Below are 19,130 nucleotides of genomic sequence, written 5' to 3' on the forward strand. Positions count from 1 at the left end.
TTTAAGTCTTTACCATAAAAACTGACTGATTTACACAGGGTTGAATGCAGAGTCATTTTCACCTTTGCTGGTGATCTACATCCAAATACCTTTTGGGTGAATTTAACCACTTCCGGTTGCTCCAGGAAGCTTAGAATCGACACAGGTAGACCTCATAGTGGTCTGATGGACTGTCATAGAAGACAAGTTCATAAGGCATTCATAACCCACTTAGGCATCAGGTTGAATTTAGGAGTGAATGCAATGTATTCCTATGGGGAGAGAAGTCAATGCAAACTGTTTGATGTAAACACCTTATTTTAACTGTGAAGGGTTAATGCCACACGGTCAAGGTTATGCTTGCACAGATCGGGAGGACCTTAGGAACAGTCCTGTGTTTGAATTGTCCTTCTAAACCTAACGGTTCCGCCGCTGTCACCCAAAATCAAATGACGTTCTGGTGCAGGCTTCATATTGGGCCTACTTTTCTCATGGTCGCTGCGCTTAGACCGAGCGAGCTACGGTCAAGCGGGATATCTCGTTGAACTCGGCACGGCCTTGGGATTATGTTTATGCCATTGCCTGCTCTCTGTGTCTTTAAACACCACGCTTTGTCACTCCATCCTTGCTGTGTGTGTGTGTGAGAGCTTTTCTTTGACATCTGTTGGGAGAAATGACTGATTTTACAGTTCAGGAGGGTTGCCTAATCACACATATGAAGTTTTGAAAAGATCTGACCTTACAGCCACTATGACACCATTTAAGGCACTTTCTGTTGGCACAGGAAGCTATAAATAAACTCATATCCTCATTGGGGTATGCCTTTACAGAATCCTGAGTTTTAAGTCTTTACGTTAAGAACTGAGTTATTTACGGAGGGTTTAGTGAGTGTGTTATTTCAGAAAATCATAGAAAATCACAGAAATCTCGTAGAGCTCCGCAGCACACTTTAAAAATATTCGTATGAACACCCTGCAACTGGATCTGTAACTGTTGAAAAAAAAACACCTATATCTGAACATCACAAATCTGTCATTGTACGATTTCTCTTAAATGACGATAGATAAATGGCTGATTTTTTTTTTATTGACACCGGAGGCTCCTTGACTTTGACGTGAAGTGAAAAAATAATTTCTCTATTTTCATTTTGGACCTTTAATCCCAGAAAAATGGCCATAACTCAAAAACTGTTGAGGCCTAGACGCCATCTTGTTCGGGGCCAACTGCCCATTATGCCAAACCTATGCTCACCAAGTTTCGGCTTCGAAATATTTTCAGATTTCGAGAAGGCCCGTCGTGATTTGTGATGTTTTGTCAAATTGCAGTATGATTGCTCATGCCCTCTTGTGGGATTTTCCGGGATAGCGGAAAAATGACCAAAATTTTATTATTTTATAAAACGAAAACCGAATGTCTGACAAAGTTCATTTGATGACTTCCCGGTAGGTCTGGCCCTGCCGCTCGGCCCGACGCCGTCCCCGAATTTAACAAATGTTTTCGGACGTCTAGTAAGGGACGGTACATTTGCAATATGGACTTTTTCACTAACCATACAGAAAATGTCGAAATGTTCCCTTAGGGTATGTAATCGCAAGATTCAGTGTCACGTCATTGCACAAAAACAAATGAACAAAAACAAAAGTTTTTTTTTTAATAAACTTTATTAATTAAGCATAGTTTCTTCTGTTTCAGAATGGAATGATATGAAAGACATTAAGTTGAAAGTCTGTCTCCTTTGGAGATGAAAAACTGAAGGCAAGATCAATAAAAGCGTACAAGTTTGTTTTAAAAACTCAAAATCGAGTTGGAAAGTGCTGAGTCCCAGCCTGGCCTTGTCGCAGAGGCCTGGGACGGAAGGCCTGGCTTAGACCGCTTCAGTCTGGGTTTAAATTGGGTCTAGACAAGACCAGATCTGCCCATCTTGCCGCCCATCAATTTGGCCTCGTCATCATCAATGGCAACAGACAAGTGAAGGAGGGCGTTGCTAAAAAAAATAAAATAATAAAACCCTCTACAGCAGAAATGAAGCTCCTAGAGCACAACCGCCAGTCCGTACTTTTCTCAGAGAATCTTCAACCCAAAAGACAGGCCAGCCCATGTGGAGTTCCTATCCCCCTGGGAGGCTCAATAGAGGTGGTGGCTCAGAATTAGAGGGGGTAGATAGGAGGGGAGCGGGCAGCACTGGTTTGGATAGACCCCAATGTTGAAAATCTGAGCTGTTTGGAGTGGGCGATGTGCTATAGCTTGACAGTGCCAGTGGGAAGGCTGCTGTTACACAATCTGTAATAACGCAGGTCGTTTACCAGTCTGTGCACACTCTGAGTGAAGGAGGGCAAGTCCTAAGACGAGAGAGAGAACGAAAGAGAGAGGCACTGGTTACAAAGAAAACAAAAATGTGAAATTTAAACATCCAATGTACAAGAACACCCATTGGAACTATCCCACCAGTGTGTGCTAGTGAATATATTGGAAAAGAGACAATGTAAATTGTATGTTGCATATGGGAGTTTTTGTTTATAAGCACACATACTGTGCCCCCTGGCCCTCCTCCAGTCCCAAATATGGGCCATGGGAAATTTAGCCATTTTGTTGCACATATGCAAAGTCACATGCATAACAGATTTTATGGCAATTAAACAATTGCATCCTGTCATACTCTAAGCATTCAGTTCAAACAGGAAAATCTGAGATACGATGCTACCGGTTTTCCACTCATATTTCTCAGTCCAGAGTCTCTGATAATTCCAAGAGCACATAACCATATCATATTTGGCTCATACCCCACCACCATCACCTCTTTTATTATGAAACACAGTATACCCTACCCTAGACTCCCACCGCCGCGGCCATAACCCACTCTATAAACCAATTCCCATTAAGTCTTACCCGCTCCAGTTTAAAATTGCGGCCGAGCACAGCCCGCTGGTTGGCATCCACACCCTGGCAGCCGTTGAGGAACTCGGGCATGAAGGCAGAGTAGAACGCATCGAAGTCCACGGAGGCCATGTTGTACACTGCCAGGGCGATCTCCTCTTGGAGCAGGTCGTGACTTTTGTGGAGGAGCACCTGTAGGAGCACGTTGATGAAATGAAACAGCATGGAGGTCCGGAACAGCTTCTGGAATAGACACACAGACAGAAAGAACAGTGTGGCAAAACACCAAGTTAAATTCATTCAATTTAATTCCATGCATCTTCATTGTCCCCAAATTAATGATTTAAATTCCACGCATCGTTATTGTCCACAATGGCGATCACTGAATGTAACTCTTGACCAACTCACACTTCAGGCAAAAAGTTAGTTCACCTTCAAGAAAGTAATAAAATAACCTCTAATGCCATTTTCCTGATGACGCAAACTAAATTATTCCGCTGCTCTATCGTTATACATCAGTCTGAGACTGTCATCATTGAAGTCGTTTGTTGTGACATCAAAATGAGGGGTGTAGTACAAAACAGTCATCAGCGATTGGATCATCTAACCAATCAGAGTATCAAAGCCAATGATGAATTTACCCACGTGTTCTGGCCCAACCCATCTGCTTCTGCAAGCAATCAGACGGTCTAGAATGGATCCAGACCAATTGTGGAGAAGAAACTAAAATCCGTGGGCCACGGCAGCATTTGGCCGGAGCAAATTGACTTGTATACATTTAAATTAGAACCATTCATTTTAATACTATTATGTTGTGGTATGAAATGTTTGGGTTTTTGGTTCAACTAGGACTGAAAATGTAGGTAAAACGAATGAATTGTCTATACCTTGCGGGTTTAAGGGAGAAGGAGGGTATCTCTCTTTAGACAGATAAGAATGTTCTTTGATGTTCCATTAGTGGAGAAGAGTATGTCTTTTAGACAGATTGGAATGTTTGCTTTATGAGGGGAGTAGGAGACAATCTCCAGACCTGAAGACACTGCGCTATTGTGTGGATCGGAGAAAGTGTGAGAACTGATGACGTCATTTTTATCTTCTCTTTAAAATGTAATGTTCTTTGTATTTTGGGCCAGTACTCATCAAGAATAAATGCTGAACTTGTTTTTAAGACTGGTCTCTCGCTATTTCATGCAAATGATAAACTTACAACTTATCATGAAATAGATAGAGTGTGAATTTGGTTTTGGCTACAAAACATATAGGAATTTAGAATTCCTCTAACAGTAGTTAACCCACTGTTCCTAGGCCGTCATTGTAAATAAGAATTTGTTCTTTACCGACTTGCCTAGTTAAATAAAGGTTAACTAAATTAAAAGTGGATCCTAATAAAATGGACATTAGACATTTGTTTATTACAGATCATGTGCAAACAGTATCCAGTCTTTTGGAAAGTTTTCAGACCACTTTACTTGTTCCACATTTTGGTACGTTACACCCTTACTCTAAAATTGATTAAATTGTCGCCCCCCCACCCCCTCAATCTACACACAATACCCCATAATGACAAAGCAAAAACAGGTTTATATAAATGTTCGTTAAATTTATAATTAAAAACAGAAATATCACATTTACGTAAGTATTCAGACCCTTTACTCAGTACTTTGTTGAAGCAACTTCGGCAGCGATTACAGCATCGAGTCTTGGGTATGATGCTACAAGCTTGGAAGACCTGTATTTGGGGAGGTTCTCCCATTCTTCTCTGCAGATCCTCTCAAGCTCTGTCAGGTTGGATCGGGAGCACTGCTGCACATCTATTTTCAGGTCTCTCCAGAAATTTTGCATCGGGTTCAAGTACGGGCTCTGGCTGAGCCACTCAAGTATATTCAGAAACTTGGCCCGAAGCCATTCCTGCGTTGTCTTAGGGTCGTTGTCCTGATGGAAGGTGAACCTTTGCCCCAGTCTGACGTCCTGAGCAGTCTGGAGCAGGTATTCATCAAGGATATCTTTGTACTTTGTTTTGTTAATCTTTCATTCAATCCTGACTAGTCTCCCAGTCTCTGCCGCTGAAAAACATCAACACAGCATGATGCTGCCACTCCTTGGCAAACCCAAGCGGGCTGTTATGGGCCTTTTACTGAGGAGTGGCTTCCGACTGGCCACTCTACTGTAAAGGCCTGCCTGACTGGTGGAGTTCTGCAGAGATGGTTATCCTTCTGGAAGGGACTTCGATCTCCACAGAGGAACTCTGGAGCTCTATCAGAGTGACCATCAGGTTCTTGGTCACCTCCCTGACCAAGGCAACTCTCCACCGATTGCTCAGTTTGGCAGGACGGCCAGCTCTAAGAAGAGTCTTGCTGGTTCCAAATATCTTCCATTTAAGAATTATGGCAGCCAATGTGTTCTTGGGGACCTTTAATGCTGCAGCCATTTTGGTACCCTTCCCAAGATCGGTGCCTTGACACAATCCTGTTTTGGAGCTATACCGACAATTCCTTCGACCATAAGGCATGGTTTTTGCTCTGACACGAACTGTCAACTGTGGGACCTTATATAGACAGGTGTGTGCCTTTCCAAATCAAAGTCCAATAAATAGAACTTAACGCCGGTGGACTCCGATCAAGTAGTTGAAACAGGATGCACCTGAGCTCAATTTCGAGTGTCATAGCAAAGAGGCTGAATACTTATATAAATAAGGTATCCGTTTTTTATATTTAATACACTTGCAAAAAAAAACAAAAAAAAAAACAACTGTTTTCGCTTTGTCATTATGGGGTATTGTGTGTAGATTGCTGAGGAATTGTTTTTATATAATGAATTTTAGAATAAGGCTGTAACGTAACAAAATGTGGGACAAGTCAAGGAGTCTGAATACTTTCCGAAGGCACTGTAAATGCATGAAACAAACGGTAAAAAGATAAGAGTAGTCTAGGAAATGATTTAAAAACTGGATATACTTGGCTAGTTGTTGACCACAAATCGATCACAATATTTTACAGTAATAATTCATTAAATGCACTTAAAATAATGCCATGTTTGAAACCGATGTAGTAAGGAGAGCTGTCTGCAAACTGCAATCAGTCTATCAACCTAAAAAACACATGTATTTATGAATTCAAGATACAAGATTCAAGATTTTATACACCTGTCAGCATTGTGAAAAAAAAAAAAAAAGCCAAATTCACTCATTTGAAGGTGGGTCCACATACTTTTGTATATACAGTTTAGAATTAGGTAGCAATAGAATAGTAATCATATTTTCATGATGACAATATTAAGTGAGGTTATGAAGTTGGACCATACAAATAAAGTGTCACAGAGCAGTGCCAAAGGGTAATTTTGGAGCAACAATAAATGCACTTTAGGAGCTAATGGTATGGCATATAAGAGCTGAACTCACTCTGTGGTAGAGCTTGTGCTTGCTGTTGAGGGACTCCAAATAAGAGAGGTTCTGCTTGAAGATGTGGATGTCTGGCTGCAGGAAAGACTGCCCAAAAGCCTGGAGAAACAGATTTGAGCCCATGTCAGGGAATTCTACAGTCCTGTCCAAAAACAACCCATAACCCATTCACCCTAGATACTGAAATAACTGGATAGTTATAATCCAGGGTTGGTCAATTCAAATTGAAGGCAGTTCATTCCGAAAGAGGAAAAACATTTGAAATTAATAGCTTCTACTTTTCAGGTTATTGAGAAGTCATTGAAATCGAGCTTAATTCCTGAATTGACTGAATTCAATTTGAATTGACCACAATCCTCTATAAGCAATATGGTATCGTTATATATATATATATAATATATATATATATATTACAATTTTTTCAACAGAACATTGTACAAATGGCAGCAACATGCTGGATTGTGAGTCCAATTTACATTTGAAAATTGGCAAAAAGCTTATCATAGCTCTACAATGGAAAGGCTAGGAGGTGGAATTTTCTGCACATTGCTTAATGATTTAATGATTAGAAGGGTGCTATAAACCAATTATATCATGTACATGAGGTAAATATAAAAAAAAGGTTATTATGAACTTGGCGTTGCAGTTTCGTTTAGACATGTTTGGAAATGTATTGACAAATTCACTAAAGCACCGTTTATATTAGCACTTTGAAGTCAATCCGGGTTGGGCTGGCCTTGGTGGGCTTGCTTGAATTGCGTTTCCACTGCCTCAAAAAATTAATAATCATGTTGTTAGGTAGCCAATATGTGACGTGCAGCTGGCTTCGCTAATGAAGAATTGAATTCACCCTCACCATGCTGTAACTAACGTTACCACATACTCATGCCAGCGCCAGCCAGACTCATACCCATATATTTAGCTTGCTAACGTTCTCTATGACCTGGCCAGCTAGCATTCGAAGGCTGACCGTTCTCATAAAAGTTTATGTGTAGTGCAAAAATGAATGAAGGACCCAGCTATGGTGGTAATTCGTGTCATGTCTGACAACTGCAGTAGTACTATCTAACATCAACAAGTACAGACGACCTAGCTAAACATGGTGTGAGCATCACCCCCCAAACACACACACACCTGCATGGCAGCACTAAACTGGGCCTCATTCTCCATGGCCTCCTCGGCCGATCCCCTCTGCACACTGGCTAGGACAGAGGTCTTGAAGAAGTACCTCCAGTTATGGTGAAGCACCTGGTATAGCAGCTCAAACATTTCTGCTTTGACATCTGGAGAGGAACGCTGTGGAACAGACAAAGAAATCACAATAGACATTTATTATCCATTGTTGATCAAAAATTAATATATTTTTTTGCTGACCCAGTGCCCAAACCTATCAATGGACAAGCCACACACACACACAGTGCATGTATACATTTTTTTGTTATATCAGTGTGAATTAGAGTGCGCTCTCTCACCTCAGCCACAATAGGATAGACCTGCTCCATGCAGAGAGCTATAATGCTGGGTAGGAAGGGTTTGAAGGCCTGGCCGGGCTCCTGAACCACCACCTGGAGAATCTTTAGGAACTTCTCCACCACTCGGCAGCCTGCGCTGCCCTCCTGCAAGATACTGGCTGCCAGCTGCTCCCTGGGACGGACGGACATACAAGAACGTAAACAAACGATGTATAGCTTCTAAACGTGTAAAACCATCATGGGGTTGTTGAGGATGGCCAGTCCTTGCGTCAACAGCGCTGTCTATTAATTTGAGAGGGTTTACATTTCTCTAGCCTCATCCCTCAACTGTATATCAAAACATGTGACGGGACTGCTGTTATGTAGTTTTCAGAATCCCAGATTGTAGCTTTAAAATGGTCACAATATTTGTGTCTAAGCATGTGTGTGTGTGACCTACCTGGTGAACATGCTGAGGAAGGTGTGTATAATTTGTCCGGTGAAGGGCACGCCCATCTGAACACGCAGACCTTGAAACAGTGTGAGGAAGAAGCTCAGCATCTCATCCGTCACATCTTGAGGATAGAGGGAGTGACAACGGGAAAGACAGAATGTCAGAAAGAATAACTCAGCTTTGGCATTATATCAAATCAACGACCAGAATGTTTTGAATGAAAATTAAATTTGAAGTGATAAAGAAAATGAAATCTGCAAACGGTCCCTTTTATGGTAACTACAAGCTTCACTCCATTGATCTACTGTATGTGCGTACATGTGGGTGGAATGGGATTTTGGAGTAGCGGACACCTTTTCGTAACATGACATCCTCGCCGTCTCACTGCCATTCACAAGAAGGCGATAGTCATTTTTTAAAACTGTTTGGTCTTCTAATTTTGTGAAAGCAAGAAATAGTTACCTTCCCTTACTAGTAGTAGCTAGCTGGCAGCCTGGCTAGCTGACTTTAGCCTGGATAAAAACATAGCAAGCTAGCTTTTTTAGCATCCCACATCTCCATGTGAAATAATCATAATGAAAAAAATATGCCCTGCCAAATATTATTTTACTTGCCGGTGTAACCTAAAACATTATCCCACTTTGATATGCTGCTTGCATATTAACTCCCATATCAGCTAAACATAGAACGTCATGTTTTGGTCACAGAGTAAAAAAGCACATGGCTAGCTAGTTGGCTACAGCAGGTTCTACCATTTCGAAATATCCAACCTTTTGGGTCGATTCTTGTTGTTTGGTTTACACTGTTTGAACAGCTGTTGAGATTATATTTGGTTATCAATGCAAAATAGGCTACTTTGATGAATAGCCTATTTATCAGATGGAAACAAGCGACAACACTGCCCCATGGCAGCAGAAGGAATGATACCACGTCTCACTTTTTTACTACCTGAAAGTTATGTAGAACGCCAGAGCGTATTACAAGGAGCTGACACTTTAGTAGACGAAAAACGACATTGCAACACTCCGAATCTTGCGTATGCGTAGAGCTTGTGGTAAACTTGAAATATCATTCATAAAAAGGTGAATGTCATTGAAAATAGGAAAAGGGCACACGCAACATTTCTTGTGAAATTGTTAGAATGGCTGAAAGTACAGTTGCACACTGTGCGTACTTGTTAATAAACATTTTGTTACATACATTGACCTTGCTCAGGCATATCATGTAAAATTACTTGAAATGTACTGTGGTGATGGAATTTAGATTTGAATTTAATGGAGATAAAATCAGTGAATGGGTAGTAAACTTACAACACGTCAGCTCTCTATTATGACTGAAACTGTTGTGTTGTAACATTGTGTTTTTTCTTCTAACCTGGCTGCTGGATGAAGACAGGAAAGAGGCCCAAGGAAACTTGCACGGACTCCTGGAGACTCTGGTAGCAGATCTGTCGGGATTTGGTGGATTCCCCGGAGATGCTGTCCACTATGTCTCTTAGCACAGGCAATGTCTGGTGCAACACTGCTTTCGCTAAGAAAGAACGAGGCATGGGGGTAAGAAAGATGTTAGGGTTTATGCTATAAAGCCAAAAGAATAATGTCTCGTGTTCCTTCCTTACAATCAGTGCATTAAACTTCAGAGGTAAGATAACTACATTACTCTGTGTTGATTATTGTACATTGTCCCAGTCAAAAAAAGGCTTTACACTCAGTCGGAATTTTACTTGGTAGTTTTTTAAAATAGGAATTACATGGTATAGTGGTATTATAATTACATAATTATTCCCTCATAATTAACCTTAACCTGTATTTATGCATTGAATTGTATACATACAGTGGCAATAAAAAGTAGGTGAACCCTTTGGAATTACCTGGATTTCTGCATAAATCTGTCATCAAATTATCTGATCTTAATCTAAGTCACAACAGACAAACAGTGTGCTTAAACTAATAACAAACAAATTATTGTATTTTTCTTGTCTATATTGAATACATCATTTAAACATTCACAGTGTAGGTTGGAAAAAGTATGTGAACCCCTAGGCCTAATGACATCTCCAAAAGCAAATTGGGAGTCAGGAGTTCGCTAACCTGGAGTCCAATCAATGAGACGCGATTGGAGACGTCGGTTAGAGCTGCCTTGCCCAATAAAAAAACTCACAAAAATTGAGTTTGCTATTCACAAGAAGCATTGACTGATGTGAACCATGCCTCAAACAAAAGAGATCTCAGAAGACCGAAGATTAAAAATGGATGAATTGCATAAAGCTGGAAAGGGTTACAAAAGTATCTAAAAGCCTTGATGTTCATCAGTCCATGGTAAGACAAATTGTCTATAAATGGAGAAAGTTCAGCACTCTTGCTACTCTCCCTAGGAGTGGTCATCATGCAAAGATGACTGCAAGAGCACAGTGCAGAATGCTCAATGAGGTTAAGAAGAATCCTAAAGTGTCAGCTAAAGACTTACAGACATCTCAGGAACATGCTAACATCTCTGTTGACGAGTCAACGATACGTAAAACACTAAACAATTCATGGGAGGACACCATGGAAGAAGCCACTGCTGTCCAAAAAAAATCCATTGCTGAACGTCTGAAGTTTGCAAAAGTGCACCTGGATATTCCAAAGCGCTACCGGAGAAATATTCTCTGGACAGATGAAACTTCAGTTGAGTTGTTTGGAAGGAAACCACAACACTATGTGGGGAGAAAAAAAGGCACAGCACACCAACATCAAACAAGCTTGCCATCATCGACAGAAAAATGAATTCAAGTTTGTCAAGACATTTTGCAAGGAGGCCATCTGTCTGCCAATTGAAGCTCAACAGAAGTTGGGTGATGCAACAGGACAACGCCCAAAACACAGAAGAAAATACGCCTTCTGGAGTGGCCCAGTCCAGTAGGCGTCCTGACCTCAAGAGAGCACTTCGCACCAGACATCCCAAGAACAGTGCTGAACTGAAACAGTTTTGTAAAGAGGAATGGTCCAAAATTCCTCCTGACCGTTGTGCAGGTCTGATCCGTAACTACAGAAAACGTTTGGTTGAGGTTATTGCTGCCAAAGGAGGGTCAAACAGTTATTAAATCCAAGGGTTCACATACTTTTCCCACCGTGCACTGTGAATGTTTACACGGTGTATTCAATAAAGACATGAAAACATAATTGTTTGTGTGTTTGTCTATTGATGTGACCTAGATGAAGAGCAGATAAAATGTTATAACCAATTTACACAGAAATCCAGGTATTTCCAAAGGGTTCACATCTTGCCACTGTGTATGTGTGTGTGTGTATATATTAAAAGATCTGGGAAAAAAAGAGACCTCGGCAAAATGATCCGTATCTTTCGTTTGACTATTTCTAGGTATATGTTCGGGTAATTTTTGTTTTGTTCTATAAACTACTGACAACATTTATCCCAAATTACAAGTACAAATATTGTCATTTAGACTATTTATTTGCAGAAAATGACAACTGGTCAAAATAACAAAAAACATGCAGTGTTGTCAGACCTCGAATAATGCAAAGAAAAGAAGCTCATTCATTTTTTAACGTAGGAATACTTCAGAAATTAATATTTGGAAGAATAACCCTGATTTTTAATCACAGCTTTCATGCGTCTTGGCATGCTCTCCACCAGTCTTTCACATAGATGTTGGGTGACTTTATGCCACTCCTGGCGCAAAAACTCAAGCAGCTCGGCTTTGTTTGACAGCTTATCCATCTTCCTCTTGATCACATTCCAGAGATTTTCAATTGGGTTCAGGTCTGGATATTGTGTTGGTGAGACTTGTGCCGCCTACGGTAGACCTACATAAAGGATTGGAGGATTCGAAATTAAAACCAAAAGCCACCTCATGGGTCTCCCTGTGGTCGGCCGGCACGGATATCGAACCTGTATCTGTAGCAACGCATTTGGCACTGCGGCAGTGCGGGAGATCCCATCCACTCCGGAGCCCCAATCAAGGGTAGCCTAGTGGTTAGAGAGTTGGACTAGTAACCGAAAGGTTGCAAGTTCGAATCCCCGAGCTGACAAGGTACAAATCTGTCGTTCTGCCCCTGAACAGGCAGTTAACCCACTGTTCCTAGGCCGTCATTGAAAATAAGAATTTGTTCTTAACTGACTTGCCTAGTAAAATAAAGGTAAAAAAAAATTAAAAATCAAACTACAGAGAGGTGTTGGTAGAAGGTATATTGTCCTGTTAATAGGCTATTATAATGTTGTACGTCAGGATAACCAAACCATTTCTTTATTAAAGACTATCAGAAAGAATGTCGGTACATATTTAATTTGATCCAAATCCATGAATGAGTGAGTCACTCAGCTTTATGTAGGTGCAGGGATATATGACTGTGTAATCAACTTAATAATATATAACGATATTTTGGAAGTTAATTCGTTTTAAAAAAAAAATCGAAAGAGAGCGACTGTAATCTGAATAAAGGCCAAAATAATATTTGTAACGGCCAAAACTTTATTTCTGTTTTTAGAGGGAGAGAAACGCTGGGCTAATTGTGCACCGCCCATAAAGGCCAAAATATAGCTCTGCTAATAGCCATAATGGCGCTGTACAACATGACCGTGTGTGTTTGAAGGAGCATTTTTTATAATTATTTTATTAACGAAAGCAAAGATGCTGAAGAATAAATACAGTACTGTACAGTGTATATGTTTTTACATTTGGAAAATAAAGCATTTAGAAGATATAAGCCAGCTGCATTTGTTTATTAGGCTACTGTGCAGTCTGACAAGTAAATATAGCCTACGGTACATACTGTAGTAAACATGGGAAAGTGCCTAATTCCTTACATAAGGAGAGCAGGTCATGTCCAGACTTTCTCAGTGACCTCAAGTACTCATTAACTCTGTCTAATGAGTTTTTGGGTTGCATCAGTCATGGACAGAAACTTTTGAGACACAGTATTAATGATGAACACCCAGAGGTTCACCGGAAAGCCACATTTGCCTCACTGTTTGTATTCAAATAAAATTGTATTAGTCACATGTGCCAAATACAACAGGTGGTAGACCTTACAGTGAAATGCTTACCTACGAGCCCCTAACCAACAATGCAGTTAAAAAAAGGGATAAGAATAAGAAATAAAAGGAACAAGTAATTAAAGAGCAGCAGTAAAATAACAATAGTAAAACTATATACAGGGGGGTACCGGTACAGAGTCAACGTTTGGGGGCACCATTCTGTGACCACTTGTGATATGTCTCTTCGGTTATACATCCTTGGAATAGCAGAACAGCATAGCGCTCTGGACGGCCCTTGCTGTGCCTGGTGAGCAGTTGGTCAAGTTCTGTTGCCAGAAGAGGAATGGAAATGTCAGGGTGAACCGACGACCTCGCCGGGATGTTAACTCTGCCTGTCCGAGGTGGAGTTCCAGAGCCCACAGGTGTGCCTGGCATGGATTGTGACGCCATCTTGATCCTCGCCCTCCTCTATACGTCATTCGCATAAAGATGCCATTATTAGTTACATTGTTTTAGTTTGAACGTGCAGACGTTAGCACTAAGAACAGCAGGAATGTTTCCCTAGTCAGCGCCATTATTAGTGCAATGCCCCTTAAAGTGTTGCCAGTGTGGCGGGGTGGGTGTCCAACCCCCTTCCTCCTCCTCCCTTCCCCATGGGCTAGGTCGGTCTTCTGTGCGCGGCTATATATTTAATATTTTGTTTTCAATCTTTTGTTTTCAAATAATGTAAAATGAGCGAGAAAAAGGCCTTTCTTGAACATTGGGTGAGACATTGTTTGAATTTGTAAATAAAGCCAGTTTGTTATTTAGAATTATTTATATCCGTTTTTAGAGGAAGAGAAACCAAAAACCTACACTCATCTCATGGGTCTTCCATTCAAGGGCAGCATGGGTATTGAACCAGCATCTGTAGCAACACCACTTGCACTGCTATGCAGTGTCTTGGACCGTTGCGCCACTCAGGCGATGTACAACATGACCGGTCGGGAGTGGCCTAGACTAGTACAGTAAGAGAAAAATAATCCTAACAAAATAAAATAAAAATCTTAGTGTAACAACCGTTTTAGAAAGTAATACTGAAGTCGTGCACAATTATCAGTTTCTATTTATGTCACCCATTTATTGTCAGTTAGAGACACAGTAGGACCCAAAAGCATAATCAGTGCTCAAACTCCCCCTTGCGCTGGTCTGGAGTAATGAAGTGGTGACGCTGGGTACCGTTCTAAACCACAAATTACCTCTAAGGCCTGCAGCATAAAAAAAACTTATAGTGGAGCAACCACTGTACCTTCACACCTTTCATGTACCATATTGGGGTATGCAGTATTACCGTCAGTGCCCACAAGGGGCGCAATTTCTTTCCAAACAGTTTATTTTTTGCTAACATTCTCATAGGGGACGCTAGCTAAATGCTAATAAGAGCAAACGAACATACACTAAATGCAAGGCTAGACAACCCAGCTAATAAAGTCATAATTATTTCAAAAAGGCTACTCTCACACTTGATCCAGGAGGGAATTGATTGTCTCTGCTGTAACCAATAAGCTTAAATCTTGAAAGCTAGCTAATTACAGCTGGCAAGTTATCAAACCAAATGCATAGCTGGAGCCCTGAGCTGGAGAAAATGTATTTGGCACATCTTAACTTCTAGTTATAAGATATGTTGCTGGCAAATTTATTTAAAGTGTTACTTAATCACCTCTCTTGTGATGCTCAACAGTGGATTGTCACGTCATGTTTGCGCCATGTGGTCTTTATAAACATACTCCATATACTTTTGTAAAAAAAAGAAAAAAAGAAGCATTTGGCGGTATTGAAAATCATACCGTTGGTACTTCAAAATACCCCAGTATACCACCCAAACCTAGAAATAAATACTTGACAAATGTACCCATTGTCATCACATCTTTCACCACATTATTTCTTCGTAAATACCAGCCGAAACAGGACTATAGAAGGAAGCGTTAACAAAACTATAAGAGACTGATAAAGGTTGATAAATGGCATGATGCCCAACTGACTGTCTTCCAGGCCAAGGCGGTGTGGGGGCTGGTTGGCAGTGCCCCTCAGTAGGCGGTAGTGGCGGGTAAGGGCAGCCAGCAGGCTGGCGTGGCTACTGGAGCGGGTTTGCCATTGCTGCTCGCTCTCTGGCAGGTTAGACCAAGGCAGCAGCAGCATGTTGGACAGAGCCCTGCACACAAGCATGTGGGCCTGGAGGAGTGGAGAAACACACACACACATTAAACAGATCCCTCCACGCATAACCATACTCATATAGGTGGGGTGTATAGACATTCCATGAGACACATTATGCATACACGCACACACACACCCTAAAGTGCTACACACCAGAATCAAGACAGATTTAAAAAAAAATGATTTCAAGTGGTCCACTTCGAATCAGGAAATAAGATTAAGGCCGGGCATTGATAACAACCCATGGGTGGATTGAATTTCAGCCCTGAGCCTCAAAATAACACTGAAGCCATAACGGCGCACTCTGACCTCTTGGGGGAGCCTGCGAGTCTGGCTCTCTGTGATGAGGTTGAAGATGTTCTGCACGGCAGGCAACGTGACTAGGAAAACAGGACGCACGGTGGTGGCCATGGACACCATGAGATGGCATGCCGACAGCAGCAACTTTTCAGGTACCTAGAATAGAAATACAGTTTGACAATGAAATAGGTAACAAGGAATTGACAAAGACTCTTAGTTGACTTGCTGAAATGATCTGATAACCAGTTTTTGGCCAATGAGAACACAAATATGCAAGCTCAGTTGGTCAGCATAAAAATGGAACCTCTGTGTGTCATGATACCAATTGCACAACATCAGCAACCAGGTAAGATTTAACAAAGACATACTGTTACTACCACATACTGTGTGTGTTTGGTTACCTTAGCAGTGATGAGTGGTGTGGTGGCGTCCATGGTGGAGGTGACAAGGCTGATGAAGCGGCTCTGATTCTGCCTCTGGACCTCACTGTAGAATTGAGCCAGCCAGTGGGAGTAGGCCTGCAACGCCGCCAAGGACTGGGCATGGCTGGAAACAAACACATTAACAACTGTGACAATACAGTTATCTGTCAAGAAAATCAAACGCTCTCTGACTATTTTCTCATCACACATTTTTGGTTTAATAAAAGGGGTGAATTCTTAAGTTACGTCTACAGACAAGGGTAAAAGATAGCAGTTTGTGACGAATCCACTTTTCTACAGTGCCTTCAGAAAGTATTAATGCTCCTTGACATATTCCACATTTTGCTACAGCCTGAATTCAAAATAGATTTTTTCTCATTCATCTACACACAATACACCATAATGACAAACTGAAAACATGTTGTCTCGAAATAATGGCAAATTTATTGAAAATGAAATGCAGAAATATCTAATTTACACCCCACCTAGTTCACACCCCTGAGTGAATACATGTTAGAATCACCTTTGGATGCGATTACAGCTGTGAGTCATTCTGGTTCTTTCTGGGTAAGTCTCTAAGAGCTTTGCACACCTGGATTGTACAATATTTGCACATTATTCTTTTAAAAATTCTTCAAGCTCTGTCAAGTTGGTTGTTGATAAGACAGCCATTTTCAAGTCATACAATAGATTTTCAAGCAGATTTATGGCAAAACTGTAGCTAGGGCCAGTTAGGAACATTCAACGTTGCCTTGGTAAGCAACTCCAGTGTATATTTGGCCTTGTGTTTTAGGTTATTGTCCTGCTGAAAGGTGAGTTTGTCTCCCAGTGTCTGTTGAAAAGCAAACAACCAGTTTTTCCTCTATTACATTTATTTGCCCCAAACATAAGACTTTGTACTCAGGACACAAAGTTCATTTCTTTGCCACATTTTTTGCTGTTTTACTTTAGTGCCTTATTGCAAACCAGATGCATGTTTTGGAATATTTTTATTCTGTACAGGCTTCCTCATTTTCGGTATTTTATTAGGATCCCCATGAGCTGTTGCAAAAGCAGCAGCTACTCTTCCTGGGGTCCACAGAAAACATCAATATACAAGAACAGCTCTAATACAGAACTACATACATTTTTTAAAAGGCACACGTAGGCTACATACCAATGCATACACACAAACTATCTAGGTCAAATAGGGGAGAGGAGTTATGCCGCGAGGTCTTGCTTTATCTGTTTTTTTGCAACCAGGTTTGCAGGTTTATTTGCGCAATATGAGATGGAAGGAAGTTCCATACAATAAGGGCTCTATATAATACTATACGCTTTCTTGAATTTGTTCTGGATTTAGGGACTGTGAAAAGAACCCTGGTGGCATGTCTGCTTGGGTAAGTGTGTGTGTCAGAGCTGTGTGTAAGTTGACTATGCAAACAATAAGGGATTTCCAACACAATATTTCTTGTAAAAAGAAGAAGTGATGCAGTCAGTCTCTCCTCAACTCTTAGCCAAGAGACACTGGCATGCATAGTATTTATATCAGCCCTCCGATTACAATGACGAGCAAAACGTGCTGCTCTATTCAGGGCCAACTGCAGCTTAACTAGATCTTTCCTTGCAGCACTGGACCACATGACTGGACAATAATCAAGATTAGACAAAACTAGAGCCTGCAGAACTTGCTTTTTGGAAAGTGGTGTCAAAAAAGCAGAGCATCTCTTTATTACCGAAAGACCTCTCCCCATCTTTACAACCATTGAATCTATATGCTTTGACCATGATAGTTTACAATTGAAGTTAACGGCAAGTAATTTAATCTCCTCAACTTGTTCAAAAGCCACACCATTCATTAACATATTCAGCTGAGGTCTATAACTTAGGAAATTATTTGTATCAAATACAACGCTCTTAGTTTTAGAGATGTTCAGGACCAGTTTATTACTGGCCACCAATTCGAAAACAGACTGCAACTCTTTGTTAAGGGTTTCAGTGACTTCATCAGCTGTGGTTGATGAGGAGTACATGATCGAATCGTCAGAATGCATGGACACACATGCTTCGTTTAATGCCAGTGGCAGGTCATTGGTAAAAATAGAAAATATTAGAGGGCCTAGAGAGCTGCCCTGCGGTATAGCACACTTTACATGTTCGACATTAGAGAAGCTTCCATTAAAGAAAACCCTTCGAGTTATATTAGATAGCTCTGAATCCACGATGGCAGAGGTTGAAAAGCCACAGCACAAACCTTTCAACAGGTTATGCTCAATAATATCAAAGGCAGCACTGAAATCTCCACTCTATTGTGGAGTAACTACAATGTTGTTGAATCATCCTCAGTTTTATCCTATCAAAGTCATTAAACTAACTTTTTTAAAGTCCCCATTGGCCTCAAGGTGAAATCCCTGAGTGGCTTCCTTCCTCTCCTGCAACTGAGTTAGGAAGGACGCCTGTATCTTATCTTTATATGATGGCGCCGACAGAAATGGTCACACATCACTTCGAGTTCTGTGTGTATTAAGTCGTTTTTGGGAATTGTTAGATTACTTGTTAGATATTACTGCACTGTCAGAACTAGAAGCACAAGCATTTCGCTACACTCGTATTAACATCTGCTAACCATGTGTATGTGACACACAACATTTTATTTGATTTCATCTTTGTAGTGTCTGGATGTATCCAAAGTGTAATGAATTACTTAACCATGCTCAAAGGGATATTCAATGTCTGCTTTTTATTTTTACCCATATACCAATACATGCCCTTCTTTGCGATGCATTAGAACCTCCCTAGTCTTTACGGTTGAATCTGTGTTTGAAATTCACCGCTCGACTAAGAGACCTTACAGATAATTGTATGTGTGTGGGGTAGAGAGAAGAGGTAGTCATTCAAAAATCATATTAAACACTAACAGAGTGAGTCCATGCAACTTATGTGACTTGTTAAGGAAATGTTTACTCCTGATCTTATTTAGGCTTGCCATAACTAAGGGGTTGAATACTTGACAACATTTAAAAAAACATAATTTCACTTTGACAATATGGGGTATTGTATGTAGGCCAGTGACACAAAATCAAAATTGTATCAATTTTAAA

At 40.8% G+C, this 19,130-nt stretch overlaps 1 protein-coding gene across 1 annotated transcript in view; it reads right to left on the bottom strand.

Annotated features, from left to right (window-relative positions):
- Positions 1 to 1,629: 1,629 nt before the first annotated feature.
- Positions 1,630 to 19,130, bottom strand: part of xpo6 (exportin 6) — a 75,705-nt gene continuing 58,204 nt past the window's right edge. Inside the window, exons 15-24 of the mRNA XM_064988924.1 lie at positions 16,030 to 16,174; positions 15,638 to 15,784; positions 15,154 to 15,343; positions 9,530 to 9,685; positions 8,162 to 8,276; positions 7,723 to 7,894; positions 7,385 to 7,546; positions 6,251 to 6,349; positions 2,866 to 3,096; positions 1,630 to 2,318 (exon numbers count right to left, since the gene is read on the bottom strand). Coding sequence (XP_064844996.1) covers positions 2,217 to 2,318; positions 2,866 to 3,096; positions 6,251 to 6,349; positions 7,385 to 7,546; positions 7,723 to 7,894; positions 8,162 to 8,276; positions 9,530 to 9,685; positions 15,154 to 15,343; positions 15,638 to 15,784; positions 16,030 to 16,174 — 1,519 coding nt within the window. The 3' untranslated portion in view covers positions 1,630 to 2,216. The remainder of the gene's footprint in view (positions 2,319 to 2,865; positions 3,097 to 6,250; positions 6,350 to 7,384; positions 7,547 to 7,722; positions 7,895 to 8,161; positions 8,277 to 9,529; positions 9,686 to 15,153; positions 15,344 to 15,637; positions 15,785 to 16,029; positions 16,175 to 19,130) is intronic.

This window comes from Oncorhynchus masou, chromosome 15 (genome assembly GCF_036934945.1).
Source record: "Oncorhynchus masou masou isolate Uvic2021 chromosome 15, UVic_Omas_1.1, whole genome shotgun sequence".
Classification (NCBI taxonomy): domain Eukaryota; kingdom Metazoa; phylum Chordata; class Actinopteri; order Salmoniformes; family Salmonidae; genus Oncorhynchus; species Oncorhynchus masou.